At 44.7% G+C, this 24,447-nt stretch overlaps 1 protein-coding gene across 4 annotated transcripts in view; it reads left to right on the forward strand.

The window, feature by feature from the left end:
* TRMT1L (tRNA methyltransferase 1 like) overlaps positions 1–24,447 on the forward strand; it is a 1,318,548-nt gene that overhangs the window by 801,107 nt on the left and 492,994 nt on the right. For all 4 annotated transcript variants that reach the window (XM_069641040.1, XM_069641039.1, XM_069641041.1 and 1 more), the window contains one exon: positions 6,997–7,246. In XM_069641040.1, the coding sequence (XP_069497141.1) occupies positions 6,997–7,246 (250 nt within the window). The remainder of the gene's footprint in view (positions 1–6,996; positions 7,247–24,447) is intronic.

The raw sequence follows: 24,447 nt of genomic DNA on the forward strand, positions 1-24,447 counted from the left end.
GCATCCTCTGACAAACTGGCTGCCGCCTGCTCCAAAGGCAATACAGACTCTGTCCTGTCCAAGAAGAGAGCCCACATTCAAGCCCACGTCTTTGCGGCCTCTGACAACACGGCAGAACTCTTTGAAATCTGCAAGAAGCTTGCCAATCCTGTTGCAGTCTCTACTTTTCTGTTCCCTCCCAGGCCCTCTGTACAGCTCTGGCCTCTCACTTCTCTGCTAAAACTCAGGACATCCTGTCCTCTTATCTTCTCTTCCTCTCCCAGGCCGCCTTTGGCCATCTCGCCCTCTCCTCCTCCTTTCTTCTCTTTCTCTCTGACAACGTTTGTAGGCAAGTCCAATCTATGAAAGTGTCATCCAAACAGGTGCTCCCCTGCTCCTCCAGAACCATCAAGGACCATATTGACACCCTCACTCCAGCCCTGGCTGATCACTCTTTTGCCACTGGAACTTCCACTGTCCCCTTAAGCACTCCCTTTTGCACCCCCTCCTCAAGAAGTCCTCTGCCGATCCTACTTGCCCGGCAAGCTGTCGCCTAATCTCCATCACCCCAAACTCTTGGAAAAACTGGCCATCTCCCAGCTTACTCTCCACACTGAATCTGTTGGTTGTCTCTATGGTCATCAGCCTGGCTTCAAAGCTGCCAGAGGCACAGAAACTGCTCTCCTGAACACCCGTGAAGATCTGTACTCTAAACTTGATTCCAACATTCCTACTGTCCTCATCCTCCTTGATCTTTCCTCTGCTTTCAACACGGTCAACCACGCCATCCTGATCAGTCGACTCTGTGAGAACCTGGGCATCACGGATCAGGCCCTGGAGTGGCTGACCTCCTTCCTCTTGGATCTCCCCTCCCAGGTGCAACTTGGTCCCTTTCTCTCGGCCACCTCTCGCTCGACCTGTGGCGATCCACAGGGCTCTATCCTCTCACCATGGTTTTTCAACCTCTACTTGGCTCCTTTGGCCCACGTGATCTCTACCGTCTCCTCTAACTTTCAGTGTTAAGCCTCCTCTCCTCTCTCGCTCATTCCTGACTGTCTATCCACGATTCAGGATTGGTGCGCCTTCAATGATTTCTGCCTTAATGCTAGTAAGATTGAGATCCTTCTCATTGGGACCCCTGCTTTCCCTCTCTCACTCTGGCCACCTGCCTTGGGCCCTCTTCCTTCGCCTTCCTGCGAGGCAAAAAACCTTGGTGTCATCTTTTGACTCTACTCTCTTTCTCTCCTCACATCTCGGAAGTCGCCAAGAAGTCCCACTACCAGCTGCACCTCCTCAAAGGGACCTTTCCATTTCTCACTTTCCCCCAGAATCTCACTGTCTCCAGAGCCCTGGTTCTCTCTAGGCTGGACTGCTGCAACAGCCTCTTTCTCAATCTGCCTTGTGCTACCCTCCGCCCTCTGCAACTAATTCAGAATAGGACTGCAAGACTTATCCTTTGCCTCAAGTCCAGGTACCATATTTCTTCCCAGGCTCCCGGTGGCTGCAAGGATCAAGTTCAAGACCCTTTGCGTTGTCCACAAGGCTTCCAGGGGCCAGGGCCCACACTTCATCCAACGCTCTCTTCCAAAATACCTTCCTTCTCGAGCCCTTCGTTCAGCTGCCTCCAACTGAGTTAGACGCTTCTCCAGGCATTTGTGTGGGGGGGTAGATCTCTCTACTCTGCAGGTGCTTCCCTCTGGAATGGCATCCCTGCCTCTCTCAAACTTGAGCTGGACCACCTGAAGTTCCGGAAGCAGCTCAAAACTTTCCTCTTCTCTGCTTTCTCCTCCTCCCCCGCTGACCTACCTGTCCGCTGTACAGACTATTTGCTTGGCTGCTCTGTCTCACTGGGTACCAGGCTCTTTCTTGATCAGCCACCCTTGCACTGCCTCTTGGCTGCCCACTCACTTAGGGGCTGTAACTGTAACCCTGCAGTCCCTTGTTCTCCTTGCACTACCTAGAGCTGCACTTACTCAGAGCATTGCAGCCCTGTTTTCCCCTCCCCTCGGACTTGCCCCTCTCCCTTTCCCCTTGCACTTCTCGTTCTCGCACTTGCACGATCTGCATGACACAAGGCCTAGTAAGATTGTTTGTCTTGTCCTCCCTCTGTCTTCCCTCCTGGTCTTGTTGCACCTAGAAATACTTGTGTACAGGCGTGTTTTAAATGACTTATCATATCATACAGCATGCCTCCTCGGTTCTCTTCCTCGTCCCAGTGCTCATGGGATTATGGTACTTGTAGTCCCCAACACCAAAGTTAGTTCTTCTAAATAAAACTTTATTTTTAAGGGTAGACTTAGTCCCCTTAAAGTGATTTAAAGATAATAGTTAGAATTTATAGTTACAGAGGAAGACATGCTATTTAATTAAGTGCCAGGCTGTTATGCAAGTCTACGCAAAAAGGATGAGCACACTCGTCCTTGACACTTAAGGGGCTAAGGCAATACTTTTAGATTCCTTTCCATTATACCTTTTGGAGTACGGAGGGTGTTTATCCTGATATACTTTGAAGGGTCTTTCTGTGGGTGAGGCTTGTTCAGGTTTTATAGTAAGTGTCCTGAGCCACAGATTTTAGATGTGGTTCAGATATATTGTAATGACAATAAGCCATTACCCGCTTTGGCAATTTAGAAAGATATTCCCTTTCAAATGACACATACTGCGTCTCATCTCACAAGATCTCCTCACCACCCTGGGCCTTGTCTCCTCCCAGGTGATCCTCCCTCAGTATAGCACCCCCAAGGTCAGGATCAGGAAGCCTCTGCCTTTCCGTTGGCGCCTGGGAGGAGACTTTAGACAGGGGTTCAGTGAGGGATCCGTAGGATTCATCACACGAGGTAAACCGCTTTTATTTATTGCTCAATTCTTTAGAATTAACCTGTGTTACTACTTTGATTTATGTGCATTATGTGACTGAAATCTTTTATATGGAAGTACATTTGTGGGCATCATGATGCAACGACAAAAAAGGACTTTAGGCCAAGCCACACTTTAATCATTAAACTTGATTGACTTTGAGAGCCAGAGATAATATCCTGAAGGGCCGCATCCAGCCCGCAGGCCTTATTTTGTGTACCATTGGTCTTGCAGATGGGCTTGCTTATGAAACCCAGCTTAACCTCTGCAAAGCGGAAATGATGCATGAAAAACATCTTTACTCATCCTCCAGAATCCCTAATTCCACTAATAAACAACTTTTATTTCTACAGCTTTGCTAAAATATTCAACCCTTCAGTATCTACCTCCTCCTCTCTCTCTCTCGAACCCTCCAGCAGTCTTGGTACTCAATTTCAACAACACTGTCCTTGATATTTGTGCCACTTTCTCCTTCTCTCATCCAACCTGTTATTCTTCAATTGGACCCCATCTTTTATTTGCCTTCTCTTATTTTACTCTTACTCCTGATGACCTTCTGTTCCTCTTGAATCCCCTTCCCCAACCTCTCCCTCTCCCCCTATGCCTCTACCTCCTCACCCAAGGTCTCCTATCGATGCTCTCTGTATCCTCTCCTTTTTAAACGTGGTCATGCCTCTTTCTCGTTAACTTGATTGAATCCATGGGATTTTACTTATTTTTTACACATACGCAAATCAAGCCCTTGTCAGAGTGGGTGGGGCCTGAATTGCCCAGCCTCCCAATTTAAAGATGCATGGCCAGTCTCCTCATCCGTGTCCTGAAACTCATAAACTTAATTCTGATATAACGGAAGTTCTGATAGTTAGAGGCATCTCCTCTATCTGGATCTATTGTTTATGGATTTCCACTTTTCTTCCTTGTCCACTGTTCTCAGATTAGCACAGTGGCCTTTAACTTTATCCATCAGCTCCGCCTCTTATGTGAGCTTTCGCCCTATCGCTTCCTCAGCCGGACCCTCTGCTGTGACAGCACTGGTCCAATACCGCTTTGACCATGCAAATTCTCTCTACCTGGGCCTCAAGCTTAACTTGTGTCCATTTGATTCAGAACACTGCCACTCTGTGACTGGACTAATCAAGCTCAACCCCCATCTTTTCTGTTCTAGATAATCTTCACTGGCTTCCCATCTGTCTGGTTTAAGATTCTTTGCTCTGGCCATTGTTGCTTCTACTCGCCTGGTTCTACCTTTTTATTACTCACCACACTATTAAAAATGTTGGCTCTAATCCAATTCTCTACTCTGGGCTTCTTTCTCGTCTTCCACACCATTAGTATTTGTTTCACTGCTTAATGATTTGTTGGTATTGTCAAACTTGAGCGGGTGATGTTTGTGAGATAAGGAAAGGAAAATAAGTATCAAGATCTTTGGAAACCATTTATTGATCTATATGTTGAATGTGTATCTGAGGATTAGTTGTTTCTATTGGATCCGACCATCTGATTTATTTATGTGTATCAGTTGAGGATTTCCCCCTGTTTTGTTTTTGTTCTGTTTAATGTAGTCTCTGTGTGGTCTTTATGTCATTGTAATGTTCTATGTTGTGTTATTTATTCTTATTTATTTATTTTTAAAATTAATTGTAATATTTTGGATTAGGTATCTTATGTTGCGATTGATACGAAATGTGTCTTGTATTATCAGAAATGTTTGTTTTTATCCATGATTTCGACTTTGTTTTTGCTTCTGTACCTATGAAACACTGAGTGTTATGTTTGATGCTCTGTTTGAACTTTTGGTAATGTATATTTTGTTTATTGAAAATCTTGAAAATAAATTTACAAAAATGTTGGCTCTGCACCTTCTCTGCTCTTCCTATCAGCTACCCCTGATTCCCTGCTTCATGTACTACCACAAAGGCAGTTCAGCCTTCTTTGTGCTTGCTCCTACAGAATGGATGGAATAGCCTTCCTTTTTTTCATTAATCAATAGTTAGCCATTACATTTATATGAAAACCTCTCAAAACGTTTATTTTCTCCCTCTGCTAACCACTTAATTATTGCATTTTTCTGCAGTTGCCATTATTGGCAAGAATCCCCTCCGGTAATGTGGATGTGCATAATCAACAAAATAACATAAACAGTGCAGAAATGTGTGGTGCCAATAGAACAAAATACGTAGGTGTGCTTGCAGACTCTTGTTAGGGGACCATCACACCCAGGTCTCCTATATGTTTCTTGCCCGTCTGCTTTCGACCAGCTTTTTTTTTTGTAAGCTAATGCCCGGCTCAAAAAAGTATAACTCACTATAAAACGAGCACCTGGAGACTTCTAGGATATGGTGTTTCCTGCTAACTAGCTGGAAACCCCATATCCTAGAAGTCTCCAGGTGCACGTTTTATAGTGAGTTATACTTTTTTGAGCAGTGTTTTTTAAATCTTTATTTTAGTTTCACCTAAATGTGAACAGTTTCATTAAATTGCCTAAATTAACTGCCCCATCTCCATCGATCGCTAAGAAACTTGTGAAGTGGATGGTGATTATGTCCAACTCCCCCTCAGTACCATTCAGATATGTTTAAGGATCCACTGTGCTTTCGAGCAATTGCTAAGGTGATTCTGAACTTGCTGTACTCTCATACCCTGTCTACACACTTTACGGTGAATCCCATTGTTCAACTTTTTTACCAGCACATTGGCAAGTCCTTGGGCCTCATTACACGGACGGCGTGGACCAAGGTGAAATACTGGCACCGCCTTGGAGGAAAGGGGAATTACCGGCCTATTCCAAGGTTGGTGGGGCGGTAATTCCCCCTTCCCCACCATTGCCCTTCCCCATTCCCATTTTTGCCCCATAGGGCATAATGGGAATGGGGAAGGTGCTAATTACGGCACCACAAATTGTGGTACCGTAATTAGCTCCCTGGTCCCTTTGCGGGTTGGTTTTTAACGCCTGCAAAAAGCAGGCGTTAAAGTCTCCAACCCGCAAAGGGACCTCATAGTAAGGCGGTAAGGGTTAACGGTACCATTAACGGTGACCGTTACCCCTTACCGCCGTCCGTGTAATGAGGTCCCTTGAGTCTTAAGGGTTACTGTAGAGTTGTGCCTGATGAAGGCACTGCTAATAAGAACTATCCTTTTCTACCCCATATGTCCAAACCAAATGGGCGTTTGGAATGCATGTGTATGTAAAAGGTTTGCTTTTCGCTTCATTTTATGGACTCCCTGAACTCCTGCGTAGCTGGACCCCGAAAATATTAGCATACTGGCTCAGATGGGTCACACTGTTTTTAATTGCGCTGCCAGAAGAGTTCTACATCAAATCTATGTACAAGCAGTACTTCTAATGATTGTCCTCAGAAAAATGTGCTTCACAAACTTTGCTTTCTTTGAAGTAAACAAGGGCGTGGGAGCCCCTCTACTGAAAACGAACTTGGGTCAAATACCCTGTTCCATGGAATTTCTCCCACTCGGTAGAGTCTTTTACCACGTTTTAGCTCACTGCACCCTTCACCGTTCTTGTGAATGCTTTCCTTGACGGCCTTGACTTTTGTGAGGCACAAGCAGGTCACTGGAGGAACCAAACCACTGATCATCCTAAGGGCATGGGGCAGGTCCTAAGAAAGCCACAATTTCTCAGCAGGGAATACAAGGACTTTACTATTTATAGCTGTTGGCAGCCTGGATAGGGGGTTGAGAGTGAAGCGATGGGAGGAACTGGGAGAGCCATGTGTTTCCTCTGGCTTCCGAAATGTAAAGAAATGGCTAAGTGCTATGCAAAAGTGAAGAATATCTCATTGGTATTGAGTAATTCGGGACTATGATTTGAAGCCATTCCGGCTAATAATGTGTAATATTTAAATTGAATATTTTGAAACGATGTACATGCTTGTAGGTCGACTTTTATCTAGATCTGGAGCCGAGGTTCCACCTCTAGGCTTCAGGATTAATTAGACTAACTTGCTATTTGAAGTGTTACATAAGCCTTCTTTTTTTAATTACTTTAAGTTTATTCCAGCACTAGCTATTTTGTAAAGTGGTTTTCACTTTCTTGGGATATATTGGTCTTAAGATGTTTCTAACATAGCTGCTTACTGTTTGATACCTCTAAAATTCAACATTTTTGACATATTCTTAAAACCATTTGAACTATTTATCTTACAGGGATAATGGGACTACAGTGGGCCAAAAACCTTGGGAGCTCTGTGAAAGTAACAATCAATGACATCAACGAGAAGTCTGTTGAGATGATCCGGGAAAACTGCCAATTAAACAGAATGAAGGTTACCACTTGCAAAGACTACGACTACAATTGTGATGAAACTGTGGATGGTGTGGAAAAATACCTGGGATCTGTTGAAGTGACCAGACTTGATGCCAATGTTCTGATGCATTTAAGAGCATTCGATTTTATGTAAGTGAAGTGTATGGTAACTGACTTGGTTATAATAAATAAAGGTTCATAGTCCTGTTGTATCCTAAAAGAATATTTGTGTGGCAACGGAAAGTAAACGCAGCAGTCAGTAAAGTAGTTCCCTCCTTTGTATTTTGTTGCTGATGATAGTTTTCATGAAATATGGAATAACAGTGACTGAGTGTGTATGTTTGCCCTCATGTCTGTCATAAACTAATTTTATGAGCAACTTCCCTCTCCAGGTCGGTATTCTTGAGTTCTGTTTTTTATTCAGTGATCTTCTTACCTGGGTTCTTAAGGATTACCAACACATTGAGTGAAACTTTATGCCGGAACCAGACACCAGGTTTTGGCTTCAACTGAGACAACCTATAATAATTCCTATGGCAATGCCCCATGTTTGGTGTTAGAAGATCAGGCTGGAGAGACCATAGGGGCGGGGTGCCACTAATGGGTACATGATGGCATGGCTTGTAGGAGGAAAAGGGAGGTTCTCCTATATTCCCCAGTCAACCTATGGTGGGCCATCATCCTGTTTCCTTAACCCTACCACATTGTCCTAGCAAACACCAGTCCTACATCTAAAACTAGAAGACAATCCCTTAATTTCCCAAACAACCATTCCCCAAACAACCATTACCCTCCAAACTCCGGTTGGATTGCAATGCCCCTTGGAATAATCTCTGCTGGAAGCCGTGGATCAGGATGTGAAGGCCGTACACATTTCGCTCGAGCGAACCAACTAAAGGCAGCATGACCTGCAAAAGGACTGAGGAAAATTGGTCCCGACGCCTCAAGCACATTTACATTCTGCAACAATTTGACTCATGGATATGCAGCCTTCTTTCGGTGCTAGGTGTGGGTGTTGCAAGGTGGTAACAGAGTTGATGGGTGAGGAGATGGGGGCAAGAGAAGAATTGGAGAGAGGAGGGAATGAGAAAGAGAAATGATGGGAACAAGAGTGCAAAGACTTAGAGAGGAGACAATAAGTGGAGGATGTGGAAGGATGGACAGACCAAAGGGAAGAGGTGGAGGAGGAAGACTGGAAAGGGGAAGTGTTTGGTAAGATTTTCATTTTGCGGCTCTTATACTCTTCCATGGGCACACTTACTTTTTGATTTGTTTGGACTCCTGACCTTGTCTTTTTGCTCATTCTTATGGGGAAACGGATCAGTCTATAAGACTATCAGTACTGAGAGACTGTCTCTATTTATGGATATCTTGTATTTTTACAACTGCACACCTCACCCTAAATTGAAGTGCGTTTAGGATACTTTGTATCCTTATAACATTTTCTGTAGTGGATTTTTAATTGCAATTACAATGTGTGCAGGATGGGCTGGTGGCAGCGGATATTTGTTATACTGTGTTTTTAACTTTTAACTTGTGCCCATTTGCAATTACCGCAAATGGCTACTAAGAGTGGCTAGCATTCTAAATGGCTGTGCCACAAGGTTTTTGCCTGACCTTTGGCCATATTGTTCTTTGGCCCTCTTCCTGCCCCGGATCTGAAATTACCATAGTATGGGAAGCCCTTTCCTGGTACTGCTTTCTCATGCAAAGAGGCAGTTTGTGTGTGAGCCCGGATGTGGGAGCTGCGCCTCTGGTTCATTACACATCCAATTGCTTGAATGTCTGTTGCTGGGTAGATGATGTGGCCAGTGGCTGTCCACAATTGGATAGCCACTACCAGTTTCATTGGTGCAGATACTTACCATTGGTGGACCTGGGCAAGCTTCCAGTCCAGATCTTGGATAAAAGGACTTCTGCAGCAACTTCAGGGAGCACCATTGGAGCTAGGACCCCTACCAAGAAGGGCTAGTCACAGTATATCTGAGGACTATTCCTGCATCACAAACTCCAGTGTAGCCCTGCTCCATTTCCTGATCTGAAGAACACCCTCATCTGTACTTCAACTTTTGGACTGGTGGGAACAAACAGTCTCCACCCCTGCCTGAGGATCCCAGCCTTATGTGCCTTTCGAAGTGTTCCTGGCCCAACTGGTGTACTACCCATCTCTCTTGGGATACCTCAGTGCAGCCGTCGGCATTCTTAGTGAATCCTTGGAACTTTGGAGGATCTTCATCTTGTACTACAAGACACCTACACCTGCATGTCAGCCTTCTTGCTTCAATGGATGCCATGCAGCGCCTGCTCCTTTGTAAGCCCATTGAAGATCCCCTGTTGCTGCCTGACCTTGGTGGCTCCCACTGCAATCAGTCTTCTTTGCTCCTTGGAGGTGTCCTGACATAGCCTTCTCTGCAGAGGTCTTAGCCTTTTCTTCACATGGATGCTCAGCTGCAAGGTGCCTGGGGCTTGAGATTCAAGCACCACGGCTGACCGGAAGTAAATCATAACACCGAAAGTGACCTCTGTGACCTCTGCCAGCTCAACTAGACCAAGCACAGAAGAACTTGTCCCCAATGGAATCTGGGAGTTGGGGGCTGTGTTGGGTGTGAAAGTTAATATACCTGTCTCCCTTCTTACCCCCTCCAACCCGTCCCTTTTCTCCATAGGGTGCCATGGGCATAGAGTCCTGTCCCTATCTCTCTTTATTGACTTAGGTTGGTGGTAACCCTGCCAAGGATAACTTTCTAGGCCTATCCAAGAGATAGTTTGGGATTGAGAGTTATGTATCTGAACTTGCCTTATCTTTTTTAACTATGAATTACAATCACTGGCATCGGCCAATCATAGTGAACCTTTAAAGTGTAATTTTGGAACTGATGACTTTAGGGCACAGGGCCCCAAACCATCTTAAGGCTGGACTTAGTAAATGCTTGGGAACTGTTTTAAGGTTGCTCTACGACTTCCCCACAGTGACCCTCAAGGACTGCTGTAACTGGAGTTTGTTTAGCTCGCTCTCACTACCAAATGTCTGCCAGGTAAAGGTTGTATTAACCACTTGGATGCAAGGGTAACAAAGACTCATAATCGGATTGAGGAGAGACTGAAACATCAGCTGCAAATCGCGATCAACAAGCAGAATATTATTGAAAATGTGAACCGTATTAGCCAATCGAGTATTTCTGACCACAAAGCTGATGCAGAAGGAATGAGAGTTAATGGTTCCTACGTAAAGTCTAAGCAACATGGCGCTTTTAAACAGACTAGAGAGCATGCCAGCTTCTTTCTTCAAGAGCTGTTTAACTCTTACTACGACCAATATTTGAATAGATAAAAAATGATGTCACCTTTTGACAGGATAACGGAACTACATGTATTCAAATCACAAGACCTTGAGTACGTAGAACCTGAAATATTAGATTATCCTAAGACAACACTTGTACATTGCAGGACCACACAAATAATGTCACTTATTATAGTTAATTTGGAAACATTATGGGTTGCGACCTAATCGGCAGGAATGTGACAAAAACCGCATGTACATCATTCAAAATCTGAAGTAAGGATCACTTGTACTAAAGGAAGGAGGTTTTATGAAGGGGGACTGTAACCGTCGAGGAGCAATTAGCCTTGGATAATGAATGGGCCTGGCTACCCCACTATTCTCCCACCAACGGCAAGAAGACCATAGCAAATGCACATGCAATCTCCGTATATTAACATGGAACATAAGAGGCTTTAATGTTTTAGCTGGCACAAAAGCCTCTCATCAAATATAAGTTCCACCTAGACTGTTACAGACTTTTGATGAATCAAGCTAACAAAGGGGAAAGGGGAAGGCCTAAATGTGTCATGATACTGGGGAATAAATAATAAATTTGAATGAGGATTAGACACCCACATTTCCTTTCCTTATCTAATGGCAGCTAAGATCAAGGTTAATAGTACAACAAACCTTCTTGTAATAAATGTCTATAACCCTCGTGGTGGTGCTTATCTGGGTGATATGGTAGACGACCTAGAAGAACCTCCGATGGCTAAAAATCATGGTAACGAAGATCTAATTACCATACTTTTAGCACCTTTCACAGTCTACATTACCGCCAGCAACACTTCATTGCAATATGGGAAATAAGCAGGGTAAAGCCCTCTTGCGATTTACCAGCAGCCACTGTTTGATTATGCTGAATAGTAGGGCCACAGGGACCACCGCGACTAACGAACGTGGCATACAGGGAAAAAGGAGGCCACTTTAGACGAGTTAGTTGTCAATGAAATGAGTGTTGTCAATGCTTCTGTGAAAATAAGTCTTAAAACAAAAATCACTTGGAGACTTTAAAGTTATTGCTGTAAACACCCAGGGGAATCGCATATGTTAGACAAGACGTAACATAGCGTCCATTAATAAGCTCATTTAAATGACTGACATACATTTTTTCAGCACTTACAATTGACCCCACTGAGGAAAAACACACAATATGTACAAGAAAGTAGGTAGGATATAATATTGTTTCTTTGTCTATTGTTTAAGCATTTGTTCAAAGTTTGGATATGTAAATAGACTTAGCTTATATTGATTAATTGCACTTTTCTATATATTTCGTTGATTTCAGAACATTGTCCCTGAAAATGGACTTCCAGTCCGAAATGCATTGGACCTAATTGCATTTGCCTGTGATGTAGAAATGGAATTCTTATTTTTTATTGGTATATCAATATCTTTTCATACCATATTGATTATGATTTGTCTTTGGAAATAATTTGTAAATGTATACTATTCAGAACCACAGGTTATTTACATGAGAGGTCCTTCCAAGTTCCTGACTAAACAGTCTGGACCCAATTCACAGTTTAAGTTGGCTCCTAGAGCAAAGGGGGAATTTATGACAACAGGACCTCGGAACCTATTCATTTCATTGAATGTTTATAGAAATATTCGTGGTGCCCACTCACATTTGTTTTTGGCATTTCAGGACACAAACCACGGTTACTCATAAGGGGTAAACGCTAATGTGCACACCAAAAATAATGCAAACCTGTTAAAAATATAACTGCTGCTGCCAGCTTATCTTTAGGCGCATATACAAGTAACCAAAAATCCTGTGTGTTAAAAGATGGGCAGTATCCCATTGCATTGCATTGTAAGATGCTGTGTGCAATGTTAAAAGCAAGATTTCAAAAGGGAAACAAAGTTTCCCAGTACTGATGGTCGGAAGGACTGATCATTTTCCCCATAACTTAAGAGCAAAAGGTGAGAACGTCCGATGGCTAAAAATCATGGTAACGAAGATCTGATAATTAATACTTTGAGCACATTTCACAGTCTACATTACCGCCAGCAACAAAAAGTCAAGATGGGATCAAAAACCGAGCAAAAAGAATGGGGCTCCATAAGAAACTATGGAGGGAAAGTGGTTAAAAACAAATCTTTCCTACCAGCCATGAAAACATTGAATCAACCTTGCCAAATTTGGCATGCCTGATGAAATGTTGCTGGACCAGTTGCATGCCAAATTTAGCGACATATCTAGCTCACAATTTATCATTGTTTGTATGCCTTGGACGCTAATGGTGATCATAGTCCTCAATGGAGTTCACCAACTCAAGTTCAAAAACCTACAGATTCAGGAAGTCCTGATTGGTTTGATGGAAAATAAAAAAGAAAAGTGTATCACTAACTACTAAATTTGCAAACCTCTGATTTTAGTTTGTGGACTCAGTGCATACATTTCAGTGCTTGTTTTGACCTTTGTTTTTGCATGGAAAGTTCGCAAACTTTGACACAACTTTGCTTAATCAAGAGGACACCCAGACTCGAATTGTAAGCCTAGCATTCAACCGCAGTGAATTTCAATGAAGGTTTTCAAACTAAGCCTTAAACATCTTTAATTTTTTTTGCGTACCGCTTTTTGGGTTTAAAAGCAAATATTGGATAGATTTTCAAACCAAGAGGAGACTTCAACTTGCCCCAGTCGGCAACTAACACAAGTTTGTTGTAAATCCTTCCCTCTTTTTTGTGTACTGCATGTGAACAGAAATTCCCTATGCATGTTTTAATGGGAATTTCTTTTTATGGCCCTGTTTTCTCCATCTGCGCCCTCCACTGGCCCAAATTTGTGTTTTCCTCAGCAGAGTTATTTTTCTAGCTCTTCCTAGCCCCACAAGATCTGGTACTCTGCTGCAAAATCAGTGAAGAAGCCAAACTTTGCACTCAGGGAAGACCTTTTTCACAGAGCGAGGGGCAGGCCTTGGATTCCACAACACCATTGCTGACACTTTTTCTCATTCTTACCGAAAAATGGATGTGTGATCTGAAGTCTGTCACTTGGTTGTATTTCTGATAGAAACATCTATGTCCTGATTTTCCACTGCAATATATCTTTATTTTGATTAAATAAAGTGCAGTGACCAGGTGCCTACCTGAGCAGCCTTAAACGATGTGACTAAATTGCCTTTTTTACCCTGGACACAGTAGAGGTGTAGGGAATTACCGCCACCCCCACCCCCAAGAGCTCCATGCATAAGCCAAGGTTAAGAGCATGAGAGTGTCACATCTGCATTACTATGTACATAATACATTCCAGTTCCCAAAACACCTCAGAGAAATGTCTTCCCTGTGTTCAGACACCCCGCACGGACACCCATGCTTTAGGAAACCTGGATGGTACCAACCTCTTGACACAGAGGAGCTCCAAGATGGTATCCCAACTCACTATATTGCAGGAAAGCTCAGACATGCACTTTATGCTTTCCTTATCACTGTGTTGTCGGATTTGATTCCAAGATGGCATACACGCGTATTGCAAGCTCAGGCGCAGCTTCATGCAGATGGGGCGGAGCCACTGGAACGGTAGTGGAAGTGCCTTCAATCGTTGCCAAACCAACCATAGTTCAGGAGCCTTAAGGCAGTTGGATGAAGACAGTCCTTAGATTTGGGCTGAGTGGCTATAAAAAAACAGCGAAGCTCTGTAGAGAGAGGGGTGCATTTTGATAGCAGTGGCAGGAGTACAGCATTGATGGTTGGAGACTGGATGAAAAAAGGTGAGGGTATAGAGATGGGGGTTGGAGAAACAGGATAGGAGCAAAGGTGGTGAAGTGGTGCAGTTGATAAGGAGGAGGGGCTCTTGGGTAAAGGGCTGTGGTAGATCTTTGATGGAATGAAGGTGACAAACAGAAGGTGGGCAGGGAGTTAAAAGGAGAAGAGCTAAGAACACGATTTTGAGGGCAGTCCTAGTTTCCCAAACCTCTTCGCACAAGAATGCAGATCACCGTCACGGAGTTAGACAGAGCGGCAGAGTTTCAGGAACTTGAGTCTGCTGTACTAATGTTCTGTTCCTGGATCAGACCACAGCACATTCATTTTTGCCAAGAGTACTGGTGCCTGAGTCACTGGTGTACAGGTGAGCAGAGTTGCTGTAGCATGAGAACATGGGAGTGGTGTGTGACGGCCATAGTCTGCGGAAGCAGTCAGTCAGTGCATGCCCGATTTTTAAGAGCCTTTTGAGAGCTCATTCCATAGCATTGCTACGTGAATGCACTGACATCAGGAGCGCTGAAGCAAAGTTGTCCACTATACTAATCACAATCCTGAATCCATTACTACCTGCAGGTGTATTCGATGAGTAATTTTTAGGGTGGGTGTGTGTGAAAGTTTCTACGGTGGGTGGTAGGACAGGGTGCCCCCAAGTTAGACCAAAGCACTCTCAATAGGTGACTTGGAGCTGTCGGGCATCACTCTTAGGTGGCGATGGGCTGGCGCAAAAGTTCAACTAGTCCCATGCATATGTACAACAAAATACACCATATCTAAGGAGGATAGCTCGGCGGCAGCGTGCTCGACTTGGAAATAAGGTGACACGGAGCAACACAGGTTCGATCCTTGGATCCGCGCTTAGAAACCTCTGGGTATTAAGCGTGTTATAAATAGCCTATCATATCATTATAAATAACCTATCATCATAATATACTGTTAAAATAGTTATGTGCACTTATTTAGGATTGCCTTAAATTAAGACACTGTCAAAAGGGAACTTCCAAATGTACCACCAAATAGAGCTAAACACAGTAAAAGGATTATTCCTAGAATCCACCTCACTTCAAGGGACACAGTGTAGAAGACTAACCTAATAATGAAGTTCTAGGCTTATCTGAATCTTAAAAAGTTGGGAGAGAAAGGGTCAGAGCAGTATAGGAAACTAATGCCATGGGCCAACAGATGGCAAGTAAAATTAGAAATCTAGTACTGGATCTGGTTAGGTGCCAGTTCACCCCTAGAAACAAGTGGAAACAACGTGACCACTAGTGGTGACTGTAACACAAGTTCTTCCGATAGACGGGGAATTACAGTGACTTAGGGCATAATTCACAGAAGTGTTTTATAATGGCAAAACCCCATTGGAAAACACCAAAACCCCATAGGTGAATAAGGGCCTTGCTGTACTACATTGCATAATAAATCACAGGAACATTTTAAAATTGATCTTGGTTACAAAACCTCCAGGGGCATATGGGGCATCAGAGGAAAAGTTTCATTTCAGGTAAGTACGTTTGTACGTCACTTAAAAGAACTTCAGAGTTTCCAAAGCTTCTTCCATATGAATCAATGGACCAAATCCAATAGGTGTCTGTTTATGGGGACAAATCAGGACAAATTTCAGCCCAGGTTTTGAGAACCAGCACGGAAAGAGCTGGTTGCAGACGAAGCACAAAGCCCCCTCCAGTCATTGACTATCAACAGTGCTGGTGGGTGGGGGTTCAATCCTCCTGGACCCAGTGGACCCCTGCACATGGAACCAACTAAAGTTTCAGGACCCGGGGCAAGTACACTGCTGAAAAGGTGGGTGCATAGGTGAGTTTGGGTGTCTAGTTCAGGTCTAGCTCTCGGCAGTTGGTGGCTGAGAGTAAAGAGGCATGACACCATGACCCAGCAAGGACCCAGCTAAAGGAAGCCCAACAAAGACAATATCTGTATAGGTAACCCACGAGGCAGAAAACTGGGCAGCCACAAAGGCAGTGTGACAGGAGCATGGATGAACCCAGAAAAAGTCCTAGCTCAGGGGAACAACAGGATACAGCCTGACCGCAAGGAATCGTCCCTCGAAGAAGGCAATTGTTGGAGGCATGACCCAAGATGGAGGTGAGGCAGAGTAGCAATCAAGCTACTCAGATTTTGAAGCCGAGAATACTAGGAGGGACCCCGTCAGTGGGTGGTTGGGATAAAGGATATTGAGGAGATATGAGGTCGGCACTGCATGCATATAATATAGTTACTATTATTTAATTCGACACATGGAAACTTGGAGGTCTCCTTCAGAGACTCGATATACACTACATCGATACAAGAAACCTAAAGCAAAGAAATTGTCTGGTGAAACAGTCACCAGACCTGAGGTCCCCAGGGGTGTACTAAACACTACTGCATATTTTGACAATTGCACAGTTGGTTCACAATCAACATAATGTGACCAAGATAATAGTCCCAAAAGCTTGTAAGGAAAGAAAATTATTAATTTTCCATTTTTGCTGTGCAGAAGACCTTGCTGATGCATTTCGTACAAAATGTCCTTCTGCAGGGCGGGCACTGTGATGTAGGAAAATGAGGTTGGCCAAGTGTTTGTGCGCCTGAGATGGTATGTATTCTAGAGACCGTGTCTCTCGTCTTTCCCCAATGCTGTAATGGGTGATAACTGTGAGAAACCTGAAGGTGTCTATCCCGCTAGTCCACGGGGATCTGTCATCCGGGTGGCCAGGACATGGCCATCGCTTTTGGATCAAGTTCCTGGGGATGGACCAGTGCGGGAGGATCACCTGGATGAGGGGTCTTCAGCGAGTGGAAGTGGGACACCAGAGTGTGAGACACGGTATCCCCTTCCTTGTAACGCCTTTTCCCCATCCTACCAGGTAGGATACCTAGGAACTCAACCCCTCACCCCCTTTCCCAACATACTTTCTCATGGTCAGTTCACCGTGAACGTCAATGGACTAACACCAGAGCTGTATACCTGACATGCACCAACACCATGGACAGGCAAGGTCGGGCATTTACGGATCATTGCACACACCTGACTTCCATCACACTTCCCCACACGGATAAAAAGTGGAGCAGGAAAGCACACTCTGAACGAGGCAAAACACATGAGGAAACGGCAGTTCCAAGATGGCCATTGAATACACGGTGAAAGACTGCGAGACCAGAGAGGATTCCAAGGAGGGAAGCACCCTTGACCTATAAAAACCTGTTAGTTTCATGAACCTTGGAAAGCAATAAACCGACGACCATGTACTATGGCTGATGAAACCTGCATAGGGTGTCGGAGGTACCCGGGGCTCTCCCGCGTCAATAACCAAGGCAGGGAGTAGCAATTGCCTCTGTGGTACTGTCCTTGGCTCCTACAACAAAGCACCATGTGAAAAGAAAGCACAGTCGATGAGTCCAAGAGACTGATACCAAACCAGCTTGTGCTTTGAACCAAGGTTGCAGGCCGCAACATTGTATTAAAGAGAACAGTGTGTGAATCGTTTGGTATAACTGACGCAAATACAATTGATGGCCAAAATAAATAATTGAACTTTGTAACTGAACTTTGGGAAAGCAAGAAAAGATACCTTATACAGTGGTCTGGCACCATGTGGGGGCTCATTCAAAAGTCTCTATTAGGTATCCAACTGATGCTGAGTAGGAAAGAGATAGAAGTGGTCCTGAAACGAGTTAAACTAAACCCTGTTCACACTCGAAAGTCTTTGATAGTTTTAAGTAAATCCAAATTTGTCCGAGCCTGGCTGAGGGAGACTAATTGAACCTTGTTTGAAAGGGATCTGACCCCGACAGAGGGAGAGCAGACGTTGAGCTTTTGTTTGCTCATGAAAAGGATCGGAGCCTGGCAGAGGGGGGTCCAGGGTGAACACCCAAGTTGAATATTGAAGAAAACATTTTTGTTGTTTTGGTACAGCAGGCCCTCTGCGTCAAGAGAATTAAAGAGACTTGGACACAGAAGGTCCTCAACTGGGAAAATGGAACTGTATCTTTGTACCGCAAAAGCCAGAGTGTGTGCTTTGCTCGAGTGACCTGCATTGCCCAGTGCTGAAAATTTGGGGAAGGGAGGCCAACGGGCCAAGCACCCTGACATATTATTTTGTGAACACTTCTTTCTTTTTCATGAACATTACCACACATTATTTTGTAACTTCGTGGTAAGGATTGGCAACATTTTTATTTTTTAGTATAGGCCCTTTTAATTTGACAAGACGCCACTAGGACTGCATTATTATTTGAAGGTCGTAGCTTGCGCCGATCTGTAGATTTAGGATTAGATAAGCGTTTATCACACCCTTGCAAAAGTTCAATAAACACCCTTGAACTGTGGTCACTTATCTGTCTTTTGCCACCATGCTTTCCTTAAATAACCCTGGAAGGGAAAAAGTTGCTCCGTGCTGTCTCATGTGCCAGATAACTTGTGTCGAACGGCATGCAGTGTGCAGGGAAGAATTTTCGCTTGTCATGAGTATAAGATATTGCCACCTGTTCTGAAAAACAAGTTCCGGTCGTGCGTTTAACAGCAGTCTAAAGTTGGCACACAAGCTCAATAGTTAAACGCACAACCGGGAGAACATGTTTTTCAGAACAGGTGGCCTTTTCTTATACTCATGACTAGCGAAAATTCTTCCATGCACACTGCATGGCGTTAAACACGACTACTGAACATGGAGCCAAGTAGAGGAGGAGAAAGCTGGGCTAGGAGAAAAGATCCCCCCCCCCACCCTATTCGTAACATGACCATTATATATTGTGGAGGCAGTAGATAAGTTTGGGGCTTCAGGAAACCAATACAGAGAGGTGGCACACACATCCAAAATGCAAACACTAGATTAGCAATCACCTGGTGGAAAAGAATTTCCAGTTTTGTTTCTTTTACAGCCTCGTTCTTTGAGACCTGCGGCGTGTTTGCTACCTGATTTTGGTTTTCATGACCCTTTTTGAAGTGTTTATCCTACCTCGCTGCTAATTTCTTTGGAGAATAGCGACTGCTGCCTGTTTGTCAATGCAGGTGCCCCTGTGCAACATTACTGGCTTCTATGGCCACTCATGCAAGGGGACCCTGTGCCCCATTTCCTTTTACACAGGTAGTCTCTCCCTGGCAGGCTGGGGGCAGTCTGTAACGCTCACCTGATTCCCGTAGAGGCGCCGGTCTTGACTGGGCGTATACCGTATCTTCAAAGGTGATGTGTAACACACGGCTGGCTCTTTGGGCTGGACCTCTGTGCACTGTATGTCTGACTCGAAGGGTAAGATGTCTGCAGATAGAAAATATGGGATTAAGGAACTGGGTTATTGAATGTCTCTCTCTTCTTCCCTTTCTCTTCTCCTGTAGAACCCCAAAGGTTAACGCTCTCACCTTAGGTAAGTGAACGCCATGCTCTCCATCTGCCTCGGGGCAGGGTGCTGTAACCAGTTTCTTCACTGGATAAGGGGAGCAGGCCTCTTGACTTCAGAGGACTGCTGTCCGTCGTTTACTGCACGAACGGTAAGTTTCGAGTAATTCTAATGTCTTTAAAGTCTTTAGTAATGATGTTTCTTGTTTTGCAGGGTTCCGGCGATGGCGGATGACGGGCTGAAGTGAGTTGAAGATGGAGCTGTGTGATGAATAGAAGCGCCTGGAAGCACGTAAGTAAGCGCTTGTTGCCTGCTTCACGATGCGCTCTAACTGTCTTTTTATTTTGCAGGTACAAGTTCGGAGCGGCTGCAGGGTGCCGGAATACCCACTGGGTTAGATGTGGAAAGGAGTAATGGCACGTGAGTATTAAAGTTCCCCAATGTCTTTAAACACACCTTGTTTTGTCTTTCAGATGCGGGATGCAGCGCCGAAGGCCTCCGGAGCGTGCGAAGAGTTGGTAAGCTTTTGTCTTTCAGATGCCGGAATGCAGTGTGAAGACCTCCGGAGCGCACGAAGAGTAGGTAAGCCTTTGTCTTTCAGATGCCGGAATGCAGCGCGAGGCGTAGGTGACAGCCGATGGACCAGGTAAGTGAAGAGCTGTCACTGAAGACCGTAATGCTAACCTGTTCTTTCTTGTCTTTATAGGTGTTGCTGAAGACTGGATTCAGGATGGTAAGTCTTTTTCCTTAGGCCCAGGATCAGATGCAGAAGACACGATGAGCGTTCTGCTGCAGAGGATGCAGAATAACGCAAAGCAAGATTCATCCATCGGGTGTGGTTTAAATAGCCTCCTGTAGTGCTTAGGTATCTCCTTCCACAGCCACACCTAGGTAAGAAAAGAGTTCCTGCTTTCCAGAAGAGTTCCAGTGTTCTGAATCTAGGGAGTGGCTCCTGCCCCACCCAACAGGAAAAGTAGTTCCAAACAGAAGAGGATCAGAGGCTCAACTGGCAGGCAAGTAAGCAGCATGGTCTGCTGCAGGTAAGTCCACCCAAGCATTATGAGCCCGGCGCTTCCAGCGCTGGGACTGGGCATATTTATGAGCCTGGTGCCACTGGCGCCAGGACTGGGTCCAAAAGGTCCCAATTGGGACTGGTTGGCACTCGGAACCTGGGTTATGGATCTGCTTCCAAGGGAGTTGGGAAAACCCTGACCTTTTGGAAGCAGAGATCATGACACAGTCTTACCCTTGTTTTCTATGATTTCCCAATTACCAGTGCACCGTTGTGCACCTTAAATGTGTTTTTTTTTTGATGTTTTTATTTTTTTTTACTACAGAATTGCCTTTTTGAACAGTGCAGTGGCCATGGTGGCTATGTCATTGTTTAAGTCATGTCTTTGTTTGGCCTTCGTCGTCCTGTTTGGCAGTAGTAATTGCCACATATGTTATGTTTTATGGCATTTGCATGGCGCCTAATGCCATTGTTATGGCCTCAAAGCGCTATGGGTGAACGCCCTTGGAGAATCGCCAAATTCTGTTCTTGTTATCCAAGATTGGATAGCACATCTAAATTGTAATGCTGCCTGTTACTTGGTAGGTGGGCTGGGATAGTCTCAAGCTCATTTTGTGAATTTCAGGAGGGCTTGAAGCCATTTGTTATTTAACTCCTGGAACTTGAATCACCAAAAGCTTCAAGAAGGATTCTAGCACTGTGACTGCAACTGCTATTGCCAAGGCTGTCTCCCATAAGGCACATCTCTGCCTCTCTAGACCATCGAAAGCCATCCTACATGATTGGTCACAACTAGTTCACATTTCTACAGTTCCATTGGTTCACTTGTGGGACCCATAGATCTGCTAATGTATGGATGTTCTGTATATCCTGAGTGAGGGGTTCCTCCTGTCTGGACACTCTGCACACCTTCATTGCTGCTGCCTCGCTGGCTGCATCTTCTTGGTGCATCTTGGCTTGTTACTCAGCTGTTGCCTGCATGAGCTGAGTCTTTGTCCCTCTTGTTACCTGCAGGTCCTTGCAGAGTCATAGCGAGACTGCTCACTGCCTGTTTCTGGCCTGCTTTGCCACCATGGGCTCCAAGCAGAGGTCATTCTTTGTGGGGGATCATGCACAAGCGGAGACATGAACCATCACTAGCTCTACCCAAACTCTCCTCACACCCACAATCTCTGGGCCTTCTTCACTGCAAACCTCGGCCTGAGTAGTTTTCCCCAAGTTGTCTTTTACCTGTAGTCACTGATGTTCCTCTTAGGGGCACTTGGGTAATTCTCCAAAGAGTGTAAACTTCTTACCTACAAAGTGAAACAAAGATGTGATGGCAGGAAGGTTTAGAATAAATCTTAAACCTCTGGCAATTGCTCTGGGCAACTCTCGAGACCATTGTTATTCGCATGCCAATCCATTACAGAAAGTGGAAAGTCATATGCAAATCAGGATTGGTCAAACCTTCAAAGGGCAGTCCAGCCCAAACTGCTAGGCCACATCCCCAAACATGTTTCGGCCATCCTGCTCCTCAACTTTGGGGAGGAGCCTGGACATTGCAATTTCATATGGGGGTCCCTCTGACTTCTCAGATAGGTGTCTGCCCTTTCTTTCCTCCCGCTCAGAACATGCAATTACATACCTGCAAAACCTTTACTATAATCGCATCTTCCCAACATGCTTTGTCTCCTGTTAACCTGTTGTGATTTGATTTAGGCATTTATATGGCGCATAACCCGAGGGGACCAGGCATTGACTGCATCTAGGCGCTGATGTAAATCCTGTGGGCGAACAGCTTGTATGTCCCTTAGTCTCCTAAGTAGTTTGAACTGTTAATTACTGTAAGAAACCAGAGGGTGTCTCACCTGCTGATTCCCAGGGATATCTCGCTCAGGTGGCCATGGCACGCCCATCGCCTTTGGATCCAGACCCTGGGGGGTGGACCAGTGTGGGAGGATCACCTGGGTGAAGGGTCTTCGGGGAGTGGAGATGAGGAAGTCGATGGTGAGACGCGGTATTCTCCCCCTTTTTTGTTCATCTAACCCATCCTATTTTTTAGAATTCTCCAAGGTCCCTCCAAGGTCCCACCTCGCCCCCCACCCCTTTTTTTTTTTTTTTTTTTTTTTTTTAAAACACAAACCCTGGGCCGAGGAAGGAGGTGACTGAGAGTAACAAGACTAACTCTCCTACATCGTACTGGACATGTCCCATTAATCGGGTGAGGCAGTCAGACACTTGACTTCAAGTGCATACACCTGATACCAATTAGCCAATTAGCTCTCCTCACACGGATGAAAGACAGAAACTAGAGACACTCTGAGCAAGCCACAGTACAAGTACAAGCAGAACTTCCGGGATGAAGGCAAACCTCGTGGAGCAGAGCGACAAACCAAGGGTCGAGAGCAGCGGGTCGAAAACCCCAAGAGTTCCCTGCTGGAGGTTGTCTCAAACAGGCCTCGAAAAGACACGTGGAGAAAGCCAGATCCCACATCAGAAGCCTGCATTGTGTTTCAAGGACGCCAGCGACTCTCCCGGGTGAACGGCAGAGTTGGCGAGGCGAGGCCAAGCCTGTTGTACTAACCTTGACTCGTGAATTGGTGATTTTAAAACCAAGAAAGAAACTGTCACAGCCGGTGAGTTGGCAAGCGACCTGAGAGACTGGTGTTTGTTAAAGAAAGTTTGAAGTGGCAACATTATATCGCAAGTGAAGATTGCATGTGTGTGGATGAGACACGAAGAAAGGCAGACCTGTGAATGAACTTTGAAGTAAGGGCAGCTGTGAAATCCACAATTCCGAGTAATGGAGTGGTCCAGGGAAAGGAAGTAGCCCACTCAAGTCTCTGTGAAAGGTGCATTGTTTGTAACGATAAAGTGAATGAACTGCAAAAGCGAAATAAGCTAAATTAACTCCTATAGAAGGGGAGAGTGAAAGTTGAACCTTGAACTTTGAGTCGAAGTGGTCCTGCGGAAGTCTGTAAAGAAAGCCACGCACATTTGAAAGTCTTAGACATCCGAAAATGGTCTGAGGGAGACCCAAAGTATAATCAGCTTAGGGAAGAGAGCCCCTTGCTAGTTTTGTTTTACTTTGTTCTGAGGAGGTCTGAGCCCGACAGAGGGGGGCCTACGTGAACTTTTTGTTGAAACATTATTTGGAGATCTGAAGAGAGAGACTTTAACGTGGAAGGCCAGGCGGGCCTCGATCCATGTTTTGAAACCGTTTGTGTTGAAAACCCAAACCGGAGTGTCATACTGCCTACGAGGACCGCCTTACTCCGTGTGGTCTAATGTGGGGAGGAGAGCTCGTTCAGCTACATTTATTCTTTTGAACACTGATTTTTCCTTTACATACATTTCTCCTTTATACACTTTTTGTACAAGAGATGGGGCAGACATTAGGTTTGGTTAGCATAGGCCATTTTTATTTGACATACTCCACTATCATTGTTTTATCGTTTGATGGTCGAGACAACTCCCATCTTAGTTTCAGGGCAAAGTAGGAGTTTTTCCAACCCCAGAAACTTCAATAAAGGTTTTACAAATTGTACCTATTGTGTCAGGGTCATACTTGTGATACCATGCCTCCCCTACATAACCCATACCTTTTCTTGAACATTTGATCAGTGAATATATCTGGACTTTTTAATTTAGTGATGAGACTTCTGCTTGTGGTAAGATTCTAAACTACTTTCCCTCTCCAACTTTTGTACCACCAAGTGTAACATTGTGTTTGGCTGATGTCCATTTGGGCACCATTACTGTTACAAATAGCTTATTTGCCTTAAATGGATATATAATGTTAGTAAATAAACACAGTATATATTCAGTGGTTACCTTTGTGGGCACGCCTTCACTGTGTATTGTGCGTGTGTTCGTGCGAGGGAGATCTGTACCGGACAAGTACTCTTCCCTCTTTAGAGTGAAGCCTTACTGCGCAGCCTTGTTTCAGTGGGAGTTGTGGCGAACCAAAAGGAAGATTCTGACTAGTGG

Source organism: Ambystoma mexicanum, chromosome 1q, assembly GCF_040938575.1.
Source record: "Ambystoma mexicanum isolate Mex_15411 chromosome 1q, UKY_AmexF1_1, whole genome shotgun sequence".
In the NCBI taxonomy this organism is placed as follows: domain Eukaryota; kingdom Metazoa; phylum Chordata; class Amphibia; order Caudata; family Ambystomatidae; genus Ambystoma; species Ambystoma mexicanum.